At 38.0% G+C, this 21,437-nt stretch overlaps 2 protein-coding genes across 2 annotated transcripts; both read left to right on the top strand.

Annotated features, from left to right (window-relative positions):
• Positions 1–3,294, top strand: LOC118646277. The gene is made up of 2 exons (XM_036288794.1): positions 1–1,288; positions 1,573–3,294. Exons 1-2 carry the CDS (start codon positions 802–804, stop codon positions 1,917–1,919), a joined length of 834 nt encoding a protein of 277 aa, XP_036144687.1. The 5' UTR covers positions 1–801; the 3' UTR covers positions 1,920–3,294.
• Positions 3,295–11,865: 8,571 nt separating this feature from the next.
• LOC118646138 lies at positions 11,866–14,207 on the top strand. The gene has a single exon (XM_036288446.1). It carries the CDS (start codon positions 12,039–12,041, stop codon positions 12,687–12,689), a length of 651 nt encoding a protein of 216 aa, XP_036144339.1. The 5' UTR covers positions 11,866–12,038; the 3' UTR covers positions 12,690–14,207.
• Positions 14,208–21,437: the final 7,230 nt, after the last annotated feature.

Raw genomic sequence — 21,437 nt, 5'->3', positions numbered from 1 at the left:
CATCTGGGACGCTCCCTGTAGAACACACCGATGCAGAGAGAGTTTACGACAGTTCTAACCTGTTTGAAAGGTGTAGTTGGATGTGGCAAGAATTTCTTCGTTTTACACCATTAACTTTGTTAGAAATAGAGCAAGACAATGAAAATTGTAAAAATAATAGCTATCTACATACATATGAAGCTGGAACCCCATCTGTAAATCACGTGTCGGGCAAAATTGAACCTACATCAATAAACAACGATAATAATGATGCGTTTAATGCGTCGAACGAAGTTGAGACTACTACTACAATAAACAACGAAAAAAATAACGGTAAGATATATTAATTAAGAAAGAATAATATTTTATTGTAGAATGTATTTAAAAATTAATTATACATTTATACATGATACAGGATCTTCATTGGTAAATAATGTATCGGACGAGATTGAACCATCAGCAATAAATAACGATAATGATTATGACGGTAAGATATTGATATTTTTATAATAATAATATATTATTTAAAAAATATATATATATATATGTATATATGATGCAGGATCTCTACCGGTAAAACATGTGTCGGACGAGATCATAAATTCGTTTAAACTCCTTGAAAATTAAGTTAGTAATAAAATAAATAAATAAATTTACAGAAAAGTTAAAAAAAAATGTTTTATTAATATTTTTATTACAGATATATTAACAATACAAACAGGATGTGGCCGTGCGACATGTGATACGGCTGCAGAAGAAGAAGAAGAGAAAAAAGAGGAGGAGGGAGAGGTGGAGATAGAACAGCTTGGAGAAAGAGAGAATATGCAACACATTCAAGATTCTGATGAAGCGAGTGAACCGACATCATTTAATATTTTACGAGAAAATCGACGCTATTTTCAACGATTTGACACTCATGGACATGAGATAACATTCGTTGTACGACAACCGCCAGAAGGTTTCAATTCTTTAAGATGGTTAGATAAAGTATTTGCAGAAGTACATGCATATCTTACAAATTCGAGCAATCCTGACGATTATATAGGCGTGACATTTACTACTGATACTCTTTCCCATGGGCCTGTGTGGCTGTCTTACCGTTATGTACGAGATTTTAGAAATATAGATTTGTGGGAATTAGTGAGTCGAGTCGCTCAAAGTGCCTCAGATTTCTATATTAATGATAGCTGCACATTAACAACTTGTATAATACGTCGCGTAAACGGTGGTTCACGCCGAAAACTAACCCTGGATAATGTGGCGAAACGATCAATATTATCAATAACAAATTCCGACAATCTTTGCTTACCACGGTGTAACCCGACAATTTCCTTAAAAAATGGAGGAGTGATGTTGGTACTAACGAAAGTCTCTAAACACTAAATTTTAATTTTTATGTATTAACAGGTTATTTGACATTATATTGTAGATTCATTTATTATTTGTATTCGCACCGCGCATATGTTTTCGCGCTGACAGATTTATTACTGATGCAGTTTTACTAATCACAAAAATTAAAATTTAGTGCCTACGGACTTTCGTTAGTACCAACATCACTCCTCCATTTTTTGAGGAAATTGTCGGGTTACCTACCACGGTCGTTAGTAGCAGCACGAGCGTACGTGGAACGAGGTGAAATTCGTTCGGGCGAATTACACAAACATTGGATGTCTATACGTTTATCTCGCGGCAGATTACAAAAAGAGAAAGCTCTCGAACTTGTAAGAAATGCAAAAGTAAATATACCTAATAATGACTGTACAATAGCAGAATTAGAACAATTTCAAAAATATTTAGCGGAATTTGGCATCGCTATCGTCTTCCCAGCGAGAAATGATAATGAATTCGACATCAATTCGACGTCGAATCGACATCGAAATGATGATTTCGATGTCGAATCGATGTCGATTCGATGTACTATTTCTCACTGGGTTATATGAAGTTGAAACACTAGGTTACGGTGGAGAAACTTTATATGACGGTACGAGATATGTAATGAATATATTTAATAGTATCACACACACATTACGTTTTTTATATTATCGTAGAATACACCATTTTGAACCTATTTTAAACTTACGGGCTGCCGTAGGTAGTCGCGGTTTTTGTATAGCTTGTAATATAGCGTATACTAGAATAAGTGATCATAAATGTTTACAAAAATGCAATCGCTGTATGGGGCAACCACCGTGCATAACGGCTGTAAGCCCTCATATTAAATGTAATTCTTGTAAAAGATCTTTTTACAATAATAATTGTTTTCAACGGCATTTAAAACCCATAACGTTAAACAATAAAAAAAGAAAAGATAAAAAAAGTGTGTGTGATACATTAAAAATATGTAATATATGTTCAAGATTTATTTCAACAGATAAAAAGCAAAAGCACGATTGTAATATTACGTATTGCAAAATATGTAAAGATTTTTATCCTATTAATCATTTATGCTACATTCAACCTATAAAACAAACTAAAAATAATCAGTCAAAAATCGTTTTTTTATTTTACGACTTTGAAACACAACAAAATATGCGTGTTAAAGGGGATGATAAAACGTTTGTACATGTACCTAGCTTATGCGTTGTTCAACAATCGTGTAGTTATTGTTTAAACGATAACAGTGATATGTCAAAAATATGTCAATATTGCGGTGTGCGCGAATATGTATTTAATCAAGATCCTGTAAAGCAATTCGTTGACTTAGCAACAAAACCGTTACGTTCTTTCAAACGCACAATCTGTATTGCTCATAATGCAAAAGCTTTTGATGCTCAATTTATTTTACGATATTTTGCTACGCGAGGTAGTATGAATGAGATGCCATCAATAATATTAAATGGTACAAACATCGTTGTAATGACAATAGGTCACACTACATTTCTTGATAGCTTAAATTATTTTCACATGCCGTTAAGCGCTTTACCGAAAGCTTTTGCACTTGATAGTTGTACTACAAAAGGCACATTCCCGCATTTATTTAATACACCTGAAAATCAAAATTATATAGGACCATTACTAGATATAAAATATTATTCACCATGTTATATGCATAACGATGAACGCGAACGTTTTTTACTTTGGTATAACAAGAAAAACATTCAAACTATATATTTGATTTTGCAAAAGAAATTGTACGATACTGCAAAAATGATGTAACAATATTACGCCCAGCTTGTTTAGCTTTTCGTAAAATGTTTACGAATGTGGTAAGGCTTGTCCTTTCGAGGAGAGTACAACAATAGCATCGGCCTGCTCACGTGTTTACTGTAAAAATTTTTTTCAAAAAAATAGTATAGATATTATACCTACAGGAGGTTATCGGTGGGGTCAAAAACAATCGCGTAAAGCTATTTTTTGATTGATTTAAATAGAACATGAATTGGGTCGTATTATAACTCATGCTGGGCGTGGTCGTGAAACACGGTTACCCGAAGGTATCTTGGTTGACGAATATTACGAAGAAACTATTGAGAACACGATGATTAAACATATTTTACAGTTTCACGGTTGTTATTGGCATGGTTGTCCCCGATGCTATACTGTAAATAGAAACAGCGGTACTATCACTGATACCATGGATACGCGTTTGGAACGCACACAGTTTATTACAGCAAAAATTATATCTGCCGGATATATTTTAACAGAAATGTGGGAGTGTGACTATGATCGTATTTTAGCATCTAGAGAAGATATGCGTATATTTTTAGAAAAAAACCAAACCTCTATATCGCTGAAAGTGTTAAATCCGCGTGATGCCTTTTACGGAGGTCGTACAGAAAACATGGTATCTCTGTATAATGTAAAGGATAATGAGAAAATACATTATGTCGATGTATGTTCTCTTTACCCTTATATTTGTAAAACAGGTAAATTTCCTGTAGGATACCCGAAAATATACGTCGGCGAAGAATGTCGCGAATTAACAGGTCCTACAGGTGTCGAAATCAATAAAATAGAAGGCCTTGTTCACTGTACAATATTACCACCTCGTAATCTTTATCACCCTGTGTTACCTGTACAGATGCATGGTAAATTAATGTTTGCTTTATGCCGTACATGTTGCGAAAATAAGTATCAATCAAATTGTATACACGAGGATGTTACCGATCGCGAATTTACAGGCACTTGGGTGGTTCATGAAATACGCAAAGCAGTAAGCGTTGGTTATAAGATCAAAAATATTTATGAAATTTGGCAATACGATGTAACGCAATATAATTCTCAAACTAAGGAGGGTGGTCACTTCACAGAATACATAAACACTTTCTTAAAAATTAAGCAAGAAGCTAGTGATTGGCCTTCCGATTGCGTTGATGAGGAATCTAAAATACGATACATAGAGGAATATAAGCGAGCGGAAGGTGTTGAATTGGAGTCGGAAAAAATATGTGTCAATCCAGGTCTCCGAGCTGTTTCAAAATTATGTTTAAATTCTTTTTGGGGTAAATTTGGTCAGCGTGAAAATCTTCCTAAAGTTGAAATTGTGACAACACGTAGCAGATTGATACAGTTACTGTCCAGTAATGAAGTTAACGTTACAAGTATACTACCTGTTAATGACGACGTTTTATATGTTGGTTATGTAAGTACAGACGAAAATTTAACACCATCTTTGATAACAAATGTTGTAATAGCCACATACACAACAGCTCAAGCGCGTTTAAAATTATATGAATATCTCGAACGTCTTGACAAACGAGTGTTATACTGCGATACAGATTCTTGTATATATGTAAGGGGTATTTCACCAAACGAATATGAACCGCCAACTGGTAAATTGTTGGGTGATTTGATAGATAAATTAACGTGTTATGGTACGGGTAGTTATATCGAATCTATTGTTTCGGGTGGTCCGAAATTTTATGCTTTTGTAGTACGTAAACCTGATGGTAATACCGCCGAAATTTGTAAAGCTAAAGGTATTACTCTTAATTTCGCAAATAGTAAATTAATCAATTACCATTCTATCAGATCTCTCATTACAAATGAGCTGGATACCCCTATAACACTTCATTTCAAAGCTATTAGGCGTACAGCATTTCATAACGTTATAACAAATTCCGAACATAAAACATGCAAACAGACTTTCGATAAAAGAAGGCGTAAAGGATCTGAGGGAGCGTCCCAGATGCGCACAGTAATAAACGGACACAGCAAGCTGAGTGAAACGGACACAGTAATAAACGGACACAGTGCGAAACGGACACAGTAACAAACGGATACAGTGCGAAACGGACACAGTAACAAACGGACACAGACCAAATGCGCACAGAGCGAAACGGACACAGTGCGAAACGAACACAGACCAAATGCGCACAGAGCGAAACGGACACAGTGCGAAACGGACACAGACCAAATGCGCACACTGCACATGCGCACAGACCAAATGCATACACGGAAAGTCGCAAACCCATGTGATGCAGTGAATGCTTTGCACGCACACACACATACACACACACACGGGGGGGTGCAAGGGGGGCCTTCGGCCCCCCTCCCGCACCCACCCCGTCCAAGTCGCTAACCTATGTGGACTTTACTCTGCTTGCAATGTACATAGATTGCATTTGGTCCGTGCGCACGTGCAGTGTGCGCATGTGCAGTGTGCGCATTTGGTCCGTGTGCATTTGGTCCGTGCGCATTTGGTCTGTGTCCGTTTCGCACTGTGTCCGTTTCGCTCTGTGCGTATTTGGTCTGTGTCCGTTTGTTACTGTGTCCGTTTCGCACTGTGTCCGTTTCGCTCTGTGCGCATTTGGTCTGTGTCCGTTTGTTACTGTGTCCGTTTGTTACTGTGTCCGTTTATTACTGTGTCCGTTTGGTCTGTGTCCGTTTGTTACTGTGTCCGTTTCACTCAGCTTGCTGTGTCCGTTTATTACTGTGCGCATCTGGGACGTTCCCTCGGAAGATATCATTTTGCATCACTCCTGCGTAGTGTAAAGATACCCCGTGAATTTATAGGAAACCAAAATTTTTGGTCAAATGATTTGAGCACCGACAGTCATACGCTTCAAATACCTAACATTGTATCGTTGGATGCTGGTGGAAGAGTACGTCAGACATCTGACTCGAGTGAGTTTTTCACGGATGATGCCGACGTCTACGAGCGTTATACTAATAAGAATAATTGGGAAAGTTTAACCCCTTTAAATAAAAAAAAGAAAAAATAAAACTAAAGTATGAAGAGATTGGAAAAAATCTATTACAACCTTTCTAATAAGGCCTCTTTTTCTGGAGCGCCGAAATTATTACGCGAAACAAATAAAACAATTTCCAAAGACAAAACAATTGCATGGTTGGAGAATCAAGATGCATATACGTTACACAAGCCTTTACGACGTCGATATACCCGCGACGTTTTTACAATTTATATAATATTGAGAATTTGTGGGAGGCAGATATCGTAGATCTACGAGCAATTAAAAATTATAATAACAATTATGCATATTTACTGGTCGTTATTGACGCTTTAAGTAAATTTGTTTGGGTTGAAAAACTGCGGGATAAAACAAGTGTTGGTGTTGCAAAAGGCTTAGCACATATACTATCACGCAGTAATGGTAGACGTCCTATTGTTCTACAAACTGATCGAGGTAAAGAATTTGTAGGGGCAGCCACACAGATTTACTTGAAAAATGCAAAAATTGGTTTTCGAGTAGTTCGTAATCCAGATGTGAAAGCAGCAGTTGTCGAACGATTTAACAGAACGTTAAAAGAACGTATATGGAGATATTTTACCTACACAAAAAATAAACGATATATTGATGTACTGCAAAATATTGTTGATGCGTATAATTGCTCATACCACAGCGCTATTAAAATGGCCCCCCAAGATGTAACATTGAATAATGTTCGAATTGCTCGAGCAAATCTCTTGCATAAATATGCTTGTAAACGTACTCGTATTCCTAAATACAAGGTCGGTAATCTTGTGCGAATCAGTAGTAGCAAAGCTGCATTTGCGAAAGGTTATGAAGGTGGCTGGAGTAAAGAAATTTTTCTTATAATACGTATATCCATACAACCACAGCCACCGTCTACTTTTTACGTGACCTTTAAGGTGAAGACATCGACGGCGTCTTTTACGAAGAAGAATTGACCAGAGTTCAACGAGATTGTGCAAAGACAGATCTTAGGATTGAAAGAATAATTCGCCATAAAGGTCGAGGCCGTACAAGACGTATCTTCGTTAGCTGGCGTGGTTTTCCAGAAAGTTTTAATAGGTGGATAAAGCCTAACGATTTGAAAAAAAAGGAGGGATAATTTTTAAAGTAGTTTTGCCTAGCAACAGCAGTATCTCATATTTTCCGGATAACACAACGACACATTTAATTACACGATTACTACAACAATTACGTTTACAAGGTGAATGGGGTATTTTTTTAACTGATATTCAAATGCCTATGACATTTCTTCATCTTCCTGAAGATGAAAAAACAATAGTAAGAAGAAACTATATCATCGAACCACAGATGCTTGATACATTGAGGGGTGTAGAAGAAAAGCTAAATATATTTGTAGAACACCACATTGTACCACGGGGTTTCTATCAGACAATTGATGATTTTATTACAACAGTGAATGGAACATCGTTGAGCGAGCATTGGGAGTATCCCGTTTGGACACGTAACGATTGGACACCGCTCGATTGGACACGCACGATTGGACACGCACGATTGGACACCGCACGATTGGACACCGCACGATTGAACACCGCACGATTGGACACCGCATTATTGGACACTGCACGATTGGACACCGCACGATTGGACACCGCATTATTGGACACCGCATTATTGGACACCGCACGATTGGACACCGCATTATTGGACACCGCATTATTGGACACCGCATTATTGGACACCGTACAATTGGACACACACACACATTTATGTGTGTGTATGCAGATTTCTAATACAGTTTGCATGAGTTAGCGACTTGGACGGGGTGGGTGCGGGAGGGGGGCCGAAGGCCCCTCTTGCACCCCCCCGTGTGTGTGTGTGTGTGTGTGTGTGTGTGTGTGTGCGTGCGAGCATTTTCTGCACCACATAGGTTTGAAACTTTCCACGCAAAACGAGATGCTCCTAAAAATACGTATATAGATATTTAAAATTCAATTTTTTTTCTGGCAAATCGAAGCTTTTTTCTGCCAGATATTTCTAAGCTTAGATAATCTGTCATATGATATATAAATGTTATTCACTAGAAGACTGCGGTGTCCAATAATGCGGTGTCCAATCGTGCTGTGTCCAATCGTGCGGTGTCCAATAATGCGGTGTCCAATAATGCGGTGTCCAATCGTGCGGTGTCCAATAATGCGGTGTCCAATCGTGCGGTGTCCAATAATGCGGTGTCCAATCGTGCGGTGTCCAATCGTGCGGTGTCCAATCGTGTGGTGTCCAATCGTGCGGTGTCCAATCGAGCCGTGTCCAATCGTGCGTGTCCAATCGTGCGTGTCCAATCGAGCGGTGTCCAATCGTTACGTGTCCAAAAGGAGGTCACCCGCGAGCATTTAATTTTTACATTAGATAGAAACGGTTATATTACAGCACAACGTTCCTGTAAACATTGCCGAGAATATAAGCATACTATCTAATTATCGCCAATATTAACACAAATATTTGGATATGATTCGGATATGAAAAAAAGAGGGTATCATATTTTGTATGGTGATGATGAAAAACCTTGGGTAGCATCTAGACCAGCTAGTTTAATCAGAGCATTACCTACGACTTGTTTGTATATACAGATATATGTGAATCTTACATTACAAGTGATGTGCAAACACCATTACTCCGTACCGTATCTTTAGATATAGAATCGTACGTTTATGGTTCGGTCAAACATAAAAGTTTTGCAACGTCCAAATATATACCACTACTCCATACTTCTTTGCAAGCAATTGAGATTGATATAAGAAATGAATTTGGACAGCCTATACCATTTGAATACGGTATATTGACTGTAACACTGCACTTTAAAAGATTAGATTAGATTAAATAAACATTAAAAAGAAAAAATGACATATTACGATGAGTATTTTGATATTCAATATGGTGGTGGTGGTAGACAGAACGGTATTGAGCGCATATATGTAGGGTCAGCGAATCAACGAGGGCATGGAATTGGTAGTTTTCTCGGAGTGGCACCCGTTTGGCCACGTCAATATTGGCCACGGTCCCGATTGGCCACGTCAATATCGACCACGTCAATTTTGACCACGTCAATATTGGCCACGTCATTATTGACCACGATCCCGATTGACCACGGGGTGGATTGGCCACGTCATTATTGGCCACGCGTGATATTGCTCACGTCAATAATGGCCACGTCAATATTGACCACGTCAATATTGGCCACGCGTGATATTGCTCACGTCAATAATGGCCACGTCAATATTGGCCACGCGTCATTATTGCTCACGTCATTATTGCCCACGCGTCATTATTGCCCACGTCATTATTGCCCACGCGTCATTATTGCCCACGTCATTATTGCCCACGCGTCATTATTGGCCACGTCATTATTGGCCACGCGTCATTATTGACCACGTCATTATTGGCCACGTTAATATTGGCCACGCGTGATATTGCTCACGTCAATAATGTCCACGTCAATATTGGCCACGCGTCAATATTGACCACGTCATTATTGCCCACGCGTCATTATTGCCCACGTCACTATTGACCACGCGTCATTATTGCCCACGTCAATATTAATCAATTTTTTTGCTTAGCGTGGAAAGTTGCAAACCCATGTGGTGCAGAGAAATGCTTTGCACACACACACACACACACACACACACACACACACACACACACACACACACGGTGGGGTGCAAGGGGGGCCTTCGGCCCCCCCTCTTGCACCCACCCCGTCCAAGTCGCAAACCCATATACAGTAATGACGTGGGCAATAGTGACGCGTGGTCAATAATGACGTAGGCAATAATGACGCGTGGGCAATAATGACGTGGTCAATATTGACGCGTGGCCAATATTGACGTGGCCATTATTGACGTGGGCAATATTGACGTGGTCAATAATTACGCGTGGCCAATAATGACGTGGCCAATAATGACGCGTGGCCAATAATGACGTGGCCAATAATGTCGCGTGGGCAATAATGACGTGGGCAATAATGACGTGGGCAATAATGACGCGTGGGCAATAATGACGTAGGCAATAATGACGCGTGGCCAATATTGACGTGGCCATTATTGACGTGGGCAATATCACGCGTGGCCAATATTGACGTGGCCAATATTGACGTGGTCAATAATGACGCGTGGCCAATAATGACGTGGCCAATCCACCCCGTGGTCAATCGGGATCGTGATCAATAATGACGTGGCCAATATTGACGTGGCCAATATTGACGTGGCCAATCGGGACCGTGGCCAATATTGACGTGGGCAAACGGGACGCTCCCTTTTCTCAGGGGACTTTTTCGTCGTGTTTTACCTCTTTTGTCAAAAGGTGCAAAGGCTATCGGTAAAGAAGTTGTTCGTTCTAGGATGAGTGTAGCTCATGATGTAATACAAAGAGATATACCGTTTAAAGAAGCATTTAATACCCGTATAAAAGATTCAACTGAGAAGTTGAAACGGAAAGCCGAAGAGAAAATCGATATTCTTATGGAGGGATTGGGGTATAAAACACTGAAGAGAAAATCAAATATAGGACATTTAATTAATGCTCGTGACAACGGTCATATCGTGAAACAACAAAAGAAAAAGAAGGCGACTTACCATAACAGAACAAACACGTTGAAGAAGAAGAAAAAGAAGAAGACAAAGAAGAAAAAGAGCTACACGCGGAACAATCGAACTGTTGTTGATATTTTTCAATAATATATTTGACGCTAAATAACAACGACTATGGCCTTTTTACATGCTCATTCATATGAATGTCTCAAATCAGAATTGGAATTATTCACCGTACCACCCACTCAGGCAACAATTGAAAACTCACAATGGATACACTATAAACCGATATCATCGTTAACTGATGATTCACCTATAGAATTTGTTGTACCGGGACAAGGAGAAGAATACGTTGACTTACCACATACAATGTTGCATATGTGCGTTCAAATAAGGCCTACTGTTTACAAAAAAAAAACAGAAGTTGTTACAGAAGCTTTAAAATCCTCAGATGTAACTGATAATCTCGTAGGGCCTGTAAATAACTTTATGCACTCGTTATTTAATCAAGTGGATATTTTTTTAAATAAAAAACTTGTATCACCCCCAAACAACGCTTATGCTTACCGAGCTTATATAGAAACATTGCTTAATTATAGTCCTGCTGCAAAAAACTTGCATTTAACGAGTGTATTGTGGTATGAAGATACAAGTGGTGCAATGACCGAATACGATTTAAATCAAGGTTTTGTAAAACGACATTCATTAACAAGTAATAAAAAGAAACTTGATCTTATGGGCCATCTACATTGTGATGTTTTCAATCAAGAAAGATTTCTGATAAACGGCGTAGAAATGCGCTTACGAATGGTACGCTCGAGAGATCGGAATTGTATCGTGTGCAATCGAGTCGGTGCGCAATCGGGTCGTGTGCAATCGGGTCGGTGTGCAATTGGGTCCGTGTGCAATCGGGTCGGTGTGCAATCGGGTCCGTGTGCAATCGGGTCCGTGTCCAATCGGGTCGTGTCCAATCGGGTCCGTGTCCAATCGGGACTGTGTCCGATCGGGACGGTGTGCAATCGAGACTGTGTCCAATCAAGTCTGTGTCTAATCGGGTCTGTGTCCAATCAAGTCTGTGTCCAATCGGGTCCGTGTGCAAACGGGTCGTGTGCAATCGGGTCGGTGCGCAATCGGGTCCGTGTGCAAACGGGTCGGTGTGCAATCGGGTCCGTGTGCAATCGGGTCCGTGTGCAATCGGGTGTGTCCAATCGGGTCTGTGTCCAATCGGGTCTGTGTCCAATCGGAAAATACTACTGTGTCCAATCGCTTATGTGCGCAATCGGGACAGTCCTGTCATATACACTACTACTACTACAACTATTAGTAATTCTCTCTTTTCCTGCTGTTATAATTATAAAATATGGACATCGTTATCGATATACAAGGCTTCAAGGATACTGAAGAATCTTTTTTTCCAAAAGAAGTTGCTGTTGTCTCTGTAAACACCGCCCATTGCGCTCATTGGATCATTGCACAGCCGTATACTTTTACTGAACTGTCTGCCCGTTCAAAATCTCAAAACAATTGGCTCAGTAAAAATTTCCATGGTATTGAGTGGTTTGAAGGAGACACACCGTATAAAAACTTATGTCGACATTTGAGAGCTGTTACACAACTTACCAACCGAATATTCACTAGAGGCGCTGATAAATCAGCATTTATCCAACGTATTACTAGCAGAAACATTATAAATTTAGAAGAAGAGCAAGAATGTCCATCATTTCATCGTTTACCACAGTTAGAACAAACTTGTCTTATTCATAACATAAAAAGTAAAACAAATAATAGGGAATATACATGTGCTTTAAATAATGCGTTACGTATCAGAAAATGGCTTAAAAATTATGGTCTTTTGGATTCTACATCATCGTCACCATTATCGCTACCAGCCCCATCATCTTGTATGACATGGTATAAGCATCATGGTGATAAGCATCAAAATACTAAAGAAGAAGAAGAAGCAGTAGAAGAAGAAGAAAATAATTCTCCACATAACTCTTGGCGGTTATGAATAGTTTGCAACTGCGAGCAGCTTTACAAAATATTCCTTGTGACACCGCCGGTGTTTACGCGGCGGATGAAATACCATCTGTTTAGAGTAAACCTGCAGGAATTATTGCTAATACCGATGATCACACAAAACCCGGAACACACTGGGTCGCTATGTACGTCGGCAGAGACGGCGTCGGCCACTATTTCGACAGCTACGGATTACCACCCATCATCCCTCAGCATCTCAAACGGCTTAGAAGAAACTGCAAAATCTTATTCTACAACCCTCAACAATTTCAAAGTAATACCTCTGACGTGTTTGGACAATTTTGTGTTATGTTTGTGCATCTTATGTGTAGTGGTTTTGGTATTCATCGATTTCGTGATATCTTTTCGAACAATTTATCACGAAATGATAAAATAGTTCGCAATTATTATAACACGTATATGACACACCAACAACCTTATATTTCAAATAAAAATCAATTTATAGGTCGTGGTATGTCTCATTCAGGTTGTGCGTCACAAACACAAAGTTGTTATTCGCGGAAATAATATATCTTATATTAACCACAACTACCCAGCGAGAAATAGTACATCGAATCGACATCGATTCGACATCGAAATCATCATTTTGATGTCCATTCGACGTCGAATTGATGTCGAATTCATTATCGTTTCTCGCTGGGTATGTAACCAATAAATATTTAAGATAGTATTTTGTATTACTACTGCAACAGAGAAAAATGTATGTCGTAAAATGTAACATGTAATCAATAAATAAATATATTATTTGATTATTTAAAAAAAAAAACAAAAATGTTTTATTTCTTAAAAACCTCTCTTTAAGCTTTATGTTAAGGATGTGCTTTTTGTTATTAGAATAAATAAATAAATAAGTATTTATCAAAAATTTGTACCAATAAAGTATTTAAAAAGGGAAAGAGAGAGAGAGAGAGAGAGAGAAAGAGAGAGAGAGAGAGAGAGAGATTTCATAAATGTAGCATTTGTACCACTATGGAGCAAGAGAGAGAGAGATTCCATAAATGTAGCAGATTTCATAAATGTAGCATTTGTACCACTATGGGTAGCCGCTTGTGACACTGGAGCCATCGTAGAAAGGTGGGGGACGACGCCAGTAACGTCACAGGCGTCTCCCCATAGTGGTACATACCTACTTAGCAGCAAACGATAAAGTGAAGCAAGTCACACAGCACGATCTTGACAACCAACAACCAATCAGCCTCGCGGAAAAGCGGTGAGAAAATAAATAATACCCCTTTTTTAAAAGTAGATACAACAGTTTTAAAATAAATATATTTAAAAAATGTTTAATACATTGATTATGTTAATAAAAGTTTACTTTAATAAAGGTTTATAGATTTGCATTATTATGGAAATTTGTAACAGAACACTTCCATTTTGTCATAATTTTTAAAACTTTATTTTGTTTTAGTAACATTAAAAAAAAGATATTCATTTTATAACATTACAAAAAAGTAATATATCGTAAAAAGAAACTTGTTACATGAGAAAATAATAAAAAAAGATAAATAAATATTTAGAGTAAATGCTCCAAAGTGTATACTAGATAGAAAGATAAAAAGGATTGAAGTAAAAGTCTCATATTATTTTGCAACGTTGCAATAGTAATCAAGATATTAATTTTTTTAACTTATATGAATAAGAACGCATCGAGGAAACTATAAGTGTTGAAAAGGTAATATTTTAGTAATTATTGCAATAAAGTATTAAATAAAATAATATATGCACATTAAAATAAGGTTTTTTTTGTTTATTTCATGTATACTTTAATGTTATGATTATTAATATTTATATAATTATATAGAGAATATGTTTTTATATTAATTTTAAACAAGTGAGGCCCGATTGCGCACATAAGCGATTGAACACAGTAATATTTCCCGATTGGACACAGACGAGTGAGTCCCAGATGCGCACAGTAATAAACGGACACAGCAGGCTGAGTGAAACGGACACAGTAACAAACGGACACAAACCAAACGGACACAGTAATAAACGGACACAGTAACAAACGGACACAGTAATAAACGGACACAGTAACAAACGGACACAGTAACAAACGGACACAGTAACAAACGGACACAGTAATAAACGGACACAGTGCAAAACGGACACTCCGTTTCACTCAGCCTGCTGTGTCCGTTTATTACTGTGCACACATGGGACGCTTCCACACAGACCCGATTGAACACGGACCCGATTGGACACAGACCCGATTGGACACGGATCCGATTGCACACGGAACCGATTGCACACGGACCCGATTGCGCACCGACCCGATTGCACACGGACCCGATTGCACACCTATCCGATTACGCACCGACCTGTTTGCACACAGACCCGATTGCAAACGATACGATTCCGCATCACAGAATAATGCAAAAACAACCTATAGATAGCAAGGAAATTTAGAATAAATTTTTATAAATATTTTACGAATTTGTTTTTAAAAAACATTTTTTAAGTTATATAATCGTTTTCATAAATTATTTAGAAATTATTATTAACAATATATAAAAAATATTCATGTATTTTTGAATTATAATGGCATAAATATTTATTTTTAAAATTTTCATAAATATTTATTATAATTACTTTATACTTGGCAAACTCAGACAGAAAAATACGTACAAAATATTTATTATAATATTTTTCTTTCTTATACATATTTTATAGTCGCAAACCTATGTGGTGCAGAAAATGCTTTGTGCACACACACACACACACACGCGCGCGCGCGCGCGGGAGGGGTACAAGGAGGGCCTTTTGCCCCCCCCCCTCCATCACCCACCTCGTCGGTAGAGGTGCCCGAAAAGTCGAAACCCATATGGTAAGTTTGTTGGTCACTGTGTCCGTTTGGTCTGTGCGTATTTGGTCTGTATCCGTTTCACTCGGCCTGCTGTGTCCGTTTATTACTGTGCGCATTGTTACGTGCCTAGACACGATAAAAATTCTCTTCTTTAAAATATTTCTATCTAATCACCCTGTACAAACTATGTCTTAAAACTATCCCGATATATCATACCAGATCCTTACTTATTGATAACCTTTTTTATCTATGGTCTTTTTAAACTTAATATTTGTCTGTTTCCTCGTCCTGTAAACATCCTGCATCCCACCTAAACTATTCTTTATGACATAGATATCAATTATCAAATTCTCTCCTTTTTAAGAAATCAACCAATAGCTATTTTTGCCTTACGAGCACTTTCTATGATTGGACGATGCTAACTTATTCCGACTTTAATATAAGGATCCCTCTCGATAATTAGAGTCAGTCTCTGTATTAAATCACTAGAAGTTAGACGAAAGTCTGTAAAACGTTAGAATAAACACTTTAAAATACCAGTGCAATCCATCTCTCACATTACGTGCATCTCACACGTAACAGCATCTGGGACGCTCCCTTCGAAATGGCCATGTATGTTTTACAAAATTTCCAGTACAATGCACATGTATTAGCGACTTAGGCTACATTCCAAAACGTTCTTTCCGACGAAAATTTTACTCGATGTAATATAGGATACGTTACGTGTACTATATATTTCGAGTAAAATTTTCCTCGAAAAGACGTTTTGGAATGTAGCCTTCCCAGCGAGAAATGATAATGAATTCGACATCAATTCGACGTCAAATCGACATTGAAATGATGATTTCGATGTCGAATCGATGTCGATTCGATGTACTACTTCTCACTGGGCTCGAAGAATTGGGAACGCGTGTGTGTGTGTGTGTCCGTTTCGAACGTGGCCAATTTGAACGTGGCCATTCCAAACGTAGCCATTCTGAACGTGGCCATTCCGAACGTGGCCATTCCGAACGTGGCCATTCCGAACGTGGCATTCCGAACGTGGCCATTCCGAACGTGGCCATTCCGAACGTGGCCATTCCGAACGTGGCCATTCCGAACGTGGCCATTCCGAACGTGGCCATTCCGAACGTGGCCATTTCGAACGTGGCCATTCCGAACGTGGCCATTTCAGACGTGGCCGGTTCGAACGTGGCCGTTTCGAACGTGGGCAAATTGAACTCCGTGCAATATTTTACGTGGCTATTCCGAACGTGGTCAAATTTACGCGTGGCCATTTCGAACGTGGTCAAATTATATCCACTCGGTTATGTCATTTTGTGTGACGGCCCTAAAGCTGAAATCACATGGTGCGGAGTAGAGCTGCGGAATAGAACGTGCGTCATAAAAGCAGCCAATCAGAGCTTTGCCGCATCAACGCATTTTGATGTGGCAAAGCTCTGATTGGCTGCTTCTATAACGCACATTCTATTCCGCACCATGTGATTTCGGATAATGACGCGTGGGCAATAATGACGTGGGCAATAATGACGCGTGGGCAATAATAACGTGGGCAATAATGACGCGTGGCCAATATTGACGTGGCCATTATATATTGACGTGGGCAATATCACGCGTGGCCAATATTGACGTGGCCAATATTGACGTGGTCAATAATGACGCGTGGCCAATAATGACGTGGCCAATCCACCCCGTGGTCAATCGGGATCGTGGTCAATAATGACGTGGCCAATATTGACGTGGCCAATATTGACGTGGCCAATCGGGACCGTGGCCAATATTGACGTGGCCAAACGGGTGCCACTCTTAACGACTACCGTGGAACAAATATTCTTTATATTGCAGACAATGACTGCAGCATGCGAGTGATCTCGTCTAGGCAACAAATGATTGTGACTCGTCAACTATAACAGAAATAAAATTTTATGTTTACACACACACACACACACACACACACACACACACACACACACACACACACATATATACATAGGCTACAGAGTAGACTGTATAAAATCTTATTGTGTGCCATTGGCTTTGCCTCTACCTGGTTGATCAATTCGCCAATATATTCCATCACAAACTCGCCTTTAACGAAAATGATGGTGCTCGGCCGACGCTCGCTTGCTTGTAGGCTCTGATTGTTCCCGTTGCTGCAATTTCTAATCTCGTTGCTGTTCTTTATCGAGACCGTCGTCGTAATCCGCGTACACGTCGCCGTCGTCTATTACCATCTGTAATTATACGTCTAGAATTCGTCGCTGCTATACCATGTACACGTAACCGTTCTGTTTATGTACGTAGGTCAGAGCCTACAAGCAAGCGAGCGTCGGCTGAACATCATCATTCTCGTTAAAAAAAAATTTGTAGTGGAATATATTAGCACAGTGCTTGAGTCTAGTTGCCCTTTTCGAGCCGATTCCCGAACGCGCCGCCTCCTATGTTCCCACTACCGCGCGCGGCCTTGACGGCCGAGCCGCCGACGCTTTGTCTCAGGAGCAGCTCTGTATAAGAAATAGTGCCCTACACCATAAAATTCATTAAAATTATTCTAATGACTATATTGTAAGTCTTACAATATATAAAATTTTGTTTTTGTGCCAAGCTATATATTATATTTCATCTTTTAGTGGATTAGGCCTACTGAGAAAATCACTTAAAAAAAACGCATCAACAATAGTACCTCACAAGTGATATTGAAAACTATTGTCAAAATTCTAATTATTATGTTTTTACATATTATTATACTACACAATATAAATTAGTAATAAAAATATTGGTACTTTTTTGTTTGTAAAAACAAAAATTATTTACTTAGAATAATTTTAATGAATTTTGTGGTGTAGGGCACTATTTCTTATACAGAGCTGCTCCTGAGACAAAGCGTCGGCGGCTCGGCCGTCAAGGCCGCGCGCGGTAGTGGGGACATAGGAGGCGGCGCGTTTGGGAATCGGCTCGAAAAGGGCAACTCAAGCACTGTATTAGCAAATTGATCAATCAGGCAGAGGTAAAGCTAACGGCACACAATAAGATTCGTTGCTGCTCTCGTAACTAATAATTTCTGAAAATTTTTAGGATTCTTACCTGACTGTGTAAAACATGCCGATAACCAACGAAAACCTAACCTAACCTAACCACTGCTACGGCTATATTGATTTTAAGCGGCCATATTGCTTTTTAGTTCACTTGTGCATGCAGATGGTGTTGGCGGAGCAAGTACAAATAAGGATAGCATATGGACATACAAAGTGGTGCATTTTAGGCTATCCCTTCAATGTCCACAAATGTATATTTTATGGATATCCTCATAAGGTCCGTGGACATCAGGACAAGAAATGGACATAAAACGGATATCCGTAGGATATCCTGTGCTGTCTGGGATAGTTTACTATTGGTGTATATAGTAACTGTAGGTGTTTACTATTTATTACTATTGAAATCGTCAATAGTTTACCATTAAAGTGAATAGTAACTATAGACGTCCCTTACGGAAAAAACACTAAAAATAACACTTAAAAAAATACTCAAGTTGAGTGTAATTTGGGACAAGGGGTAAACACTCAATTTAGTGTAAACACTCAACTTGAGTGTTCGCTCTTTAATTTATTTTTAATTAGAGTGTTATTACTCTCAACTTGAATGTTCACCATCTAATTGAGTGTTAATTTCAATGTTAATCCTAAATTTAAGAATAACACTGAAATTAACACTCAATTAGATGGCAAACATCCAAGTTGAAAGTAATACTCAAATTAATACTCAAAACCAGCTGAACACTCTAATTGAATGTTTATTTTAAATATTCGTTTTATGTCCATTTCTACCAATGCAGATTAATAATTTTAATCTCGATTGAACGTTGAACTTTTTTTGCTTTTGTTTTTATTTAATATTTTCTAATCCAATGTTTGAGAGTACACACTCAATATTAAGTGTATACCTTCAACCGATAGATGTTGAGTGTACATCTCCAACGTTTCAGTGTTCACACTTTATGTTGGAAGTATACACTCATTTATTGTGTGTTATATCCAAATGTTGAGAGTATACTTTTAAATATTCAGTATTTAAATCCAAACTTTAGTATGAACACTCAATCATTGGGTGTATTTTATATATATTGGGGCACAGTCAATGTTCGAGTATAAACACTCAATCTTTAGTGTAAATACTCAAGATTTGAGCGTATACACCTAAATTTGAGAGTAAACTCCCAAAATCGAGTATTAACACTCAATTTTGAGTGTAAACTCTCAAAATTAAAGTGTTTTTTTCGTAAGAGGTATGTCAATAGTAATGAATAGTAATATTCGAATTTACTACTTAAAATTTTGTAGTTTTTTTAATAGCTCATTTTTTACTCACAAAACATTTTTTACTCACTTTTATATAAAGAATATCGTGTATTTTGTTTTAGGTATTTTTGTTACACCCTGTATATTAAATAATAATAATAATATAATATATAATATATTATACATTAATATATTATATTAGAATATGTAAATAGAATATGTATATATTATAAACAAGAAAGCGAAGCCATCTTAAGAGATGGCACAGTCTTAGTGGGTTCAAATTTAATACAACTCGAGGTTAGCTCATAGTAAAGATGCCCACCAAACACCAAGTTACATGTAACGTGCCTATTAATTGTAATTTCCCACTCAATAATATAATTGTAATATAACACACGTGTTATATTACAATTATATTATTGAGTGGGAAATTACAACTAACAGGCACGTTATATGTAACTTTGTGTTTGCTGGGTGGTGATGTAAAAATAATTTGTAAATGTTATTGTGCCACTTTCGAGTTACACAGCGAACAAACAGACACACCAAACAAATTTATCATAATAGATATGTGTAATATGTGTATATATACGTTTTGCAAAATGTACAATTTTTATAATTAAAATTTTTATAATTGTAAAAATACATAAATCGTAATCCAATATTTATTAATTCTACCATGAATAAGTAAATCTTATAATTTACAGAGTATATATGCGCGCGTGTGTGTGTGACATGTGTCGTGTGTGTCGTGTGTTTGAAATATTTTGAAACCAAATATAGAAAAATATCATGTGTTCGGATTTACAATTATTATCAAATCATTAGTAATATTACTCACAAATAGTTACTATTCATGTAGTTACTCTTTCAATTACTATTTAGTTAGGTAGTTGTAAATAGTTATTATTTGGAACTACGCCAATAGTCGTAGTTACTATTCAATTGTTGTTCAGTTACGTAGTTACGATTAGTTACTATTTGAAACTACCCAGATAACCAAATAAAGGCAACGTGTTGTTATTTTGCTGTCACTTATTCGCTATTAATTTTATTAAATTAAAGCCAAGGTGTTTCCGCAAACTGTTTGTTGTTCTGACATCATATAAAATTCTACATTAGAATTCAACAAACTGACGGCAAGTTGTCAACATGCATGCACAATTGCTGTCAATGTGACAAGTTTATTATTCCTCAATGCATGCACTTATAATTTTATAAATTCATGAAGGTTATTTGCTCTCCTGATGTTAACTTCGTTCCATGTTAAATTACAATGACAGCAAATTGTGGGCAAGTTCACAACATACATGCAGTGCATTAATTTGCCCGATATACTAAGGGTCTGTTCGCGTCACATACCCCAACATGCTCCTGTTTACCCCAACGCACTCCAATACGTTGATTCCGATGACGCCAACCTATTAGAATGCGTTGGAGTGAGTAGGAGCATGTCGGAGCATGGCGACACGAACAAACTATTAATCTCGCTTGGCTATCTGGGTATTCACCAATAGTCGTAGTTACTTTTCAATTACTCTTCGGTTACATAGTGCCTTAGTTATATACTTGACTAGTTTGAAGAAAAATGGCGGACGTGAGAATACTCACTTTT

This window comes from Monomorium pharaonis, chromosome 6 (assembly GCF_013373865.1).
Source record: "Monomorium pharaonis isolate MP-MQ-018 chromosome 6, ASM1337386v2, whole genome shotgun sequence".
In the NCBI taxonomy this organism is placed as follows: Eukaryota; Metazoa; Arthropoda; class Insecta; order Hymenoptera; family Formicidae; genus Monomorium; species Monomorium pharaonis.
This window is presented reverse-complemented; position numbering and strand designations above follow the sequence as displayed.

Excerpts from the sequence above, each read along its gene's own strand:
- LOC118646277 (XM_036288794.1), top strand. The coding sequence starts at position 802 with ATGCAACACATTCAAGATTCTGATGAAGCGAGTGAACCGACATCATTT. Across the intron at positions 1,289-1,572 it reads TTCCGACAATCTTTGCTTAC|CACGGTCGTTAGTAGCAGCA; the intron begins CACGGTGTAACC and ends CGGGTTACCTAC.
- LOC118646138 (XM_036288446.1), top strand. The coding sequence starts at position 12,039 with ATGGACATCGTTATCGATATACAAGGCTTCAAGGATACTGAAGAATCT.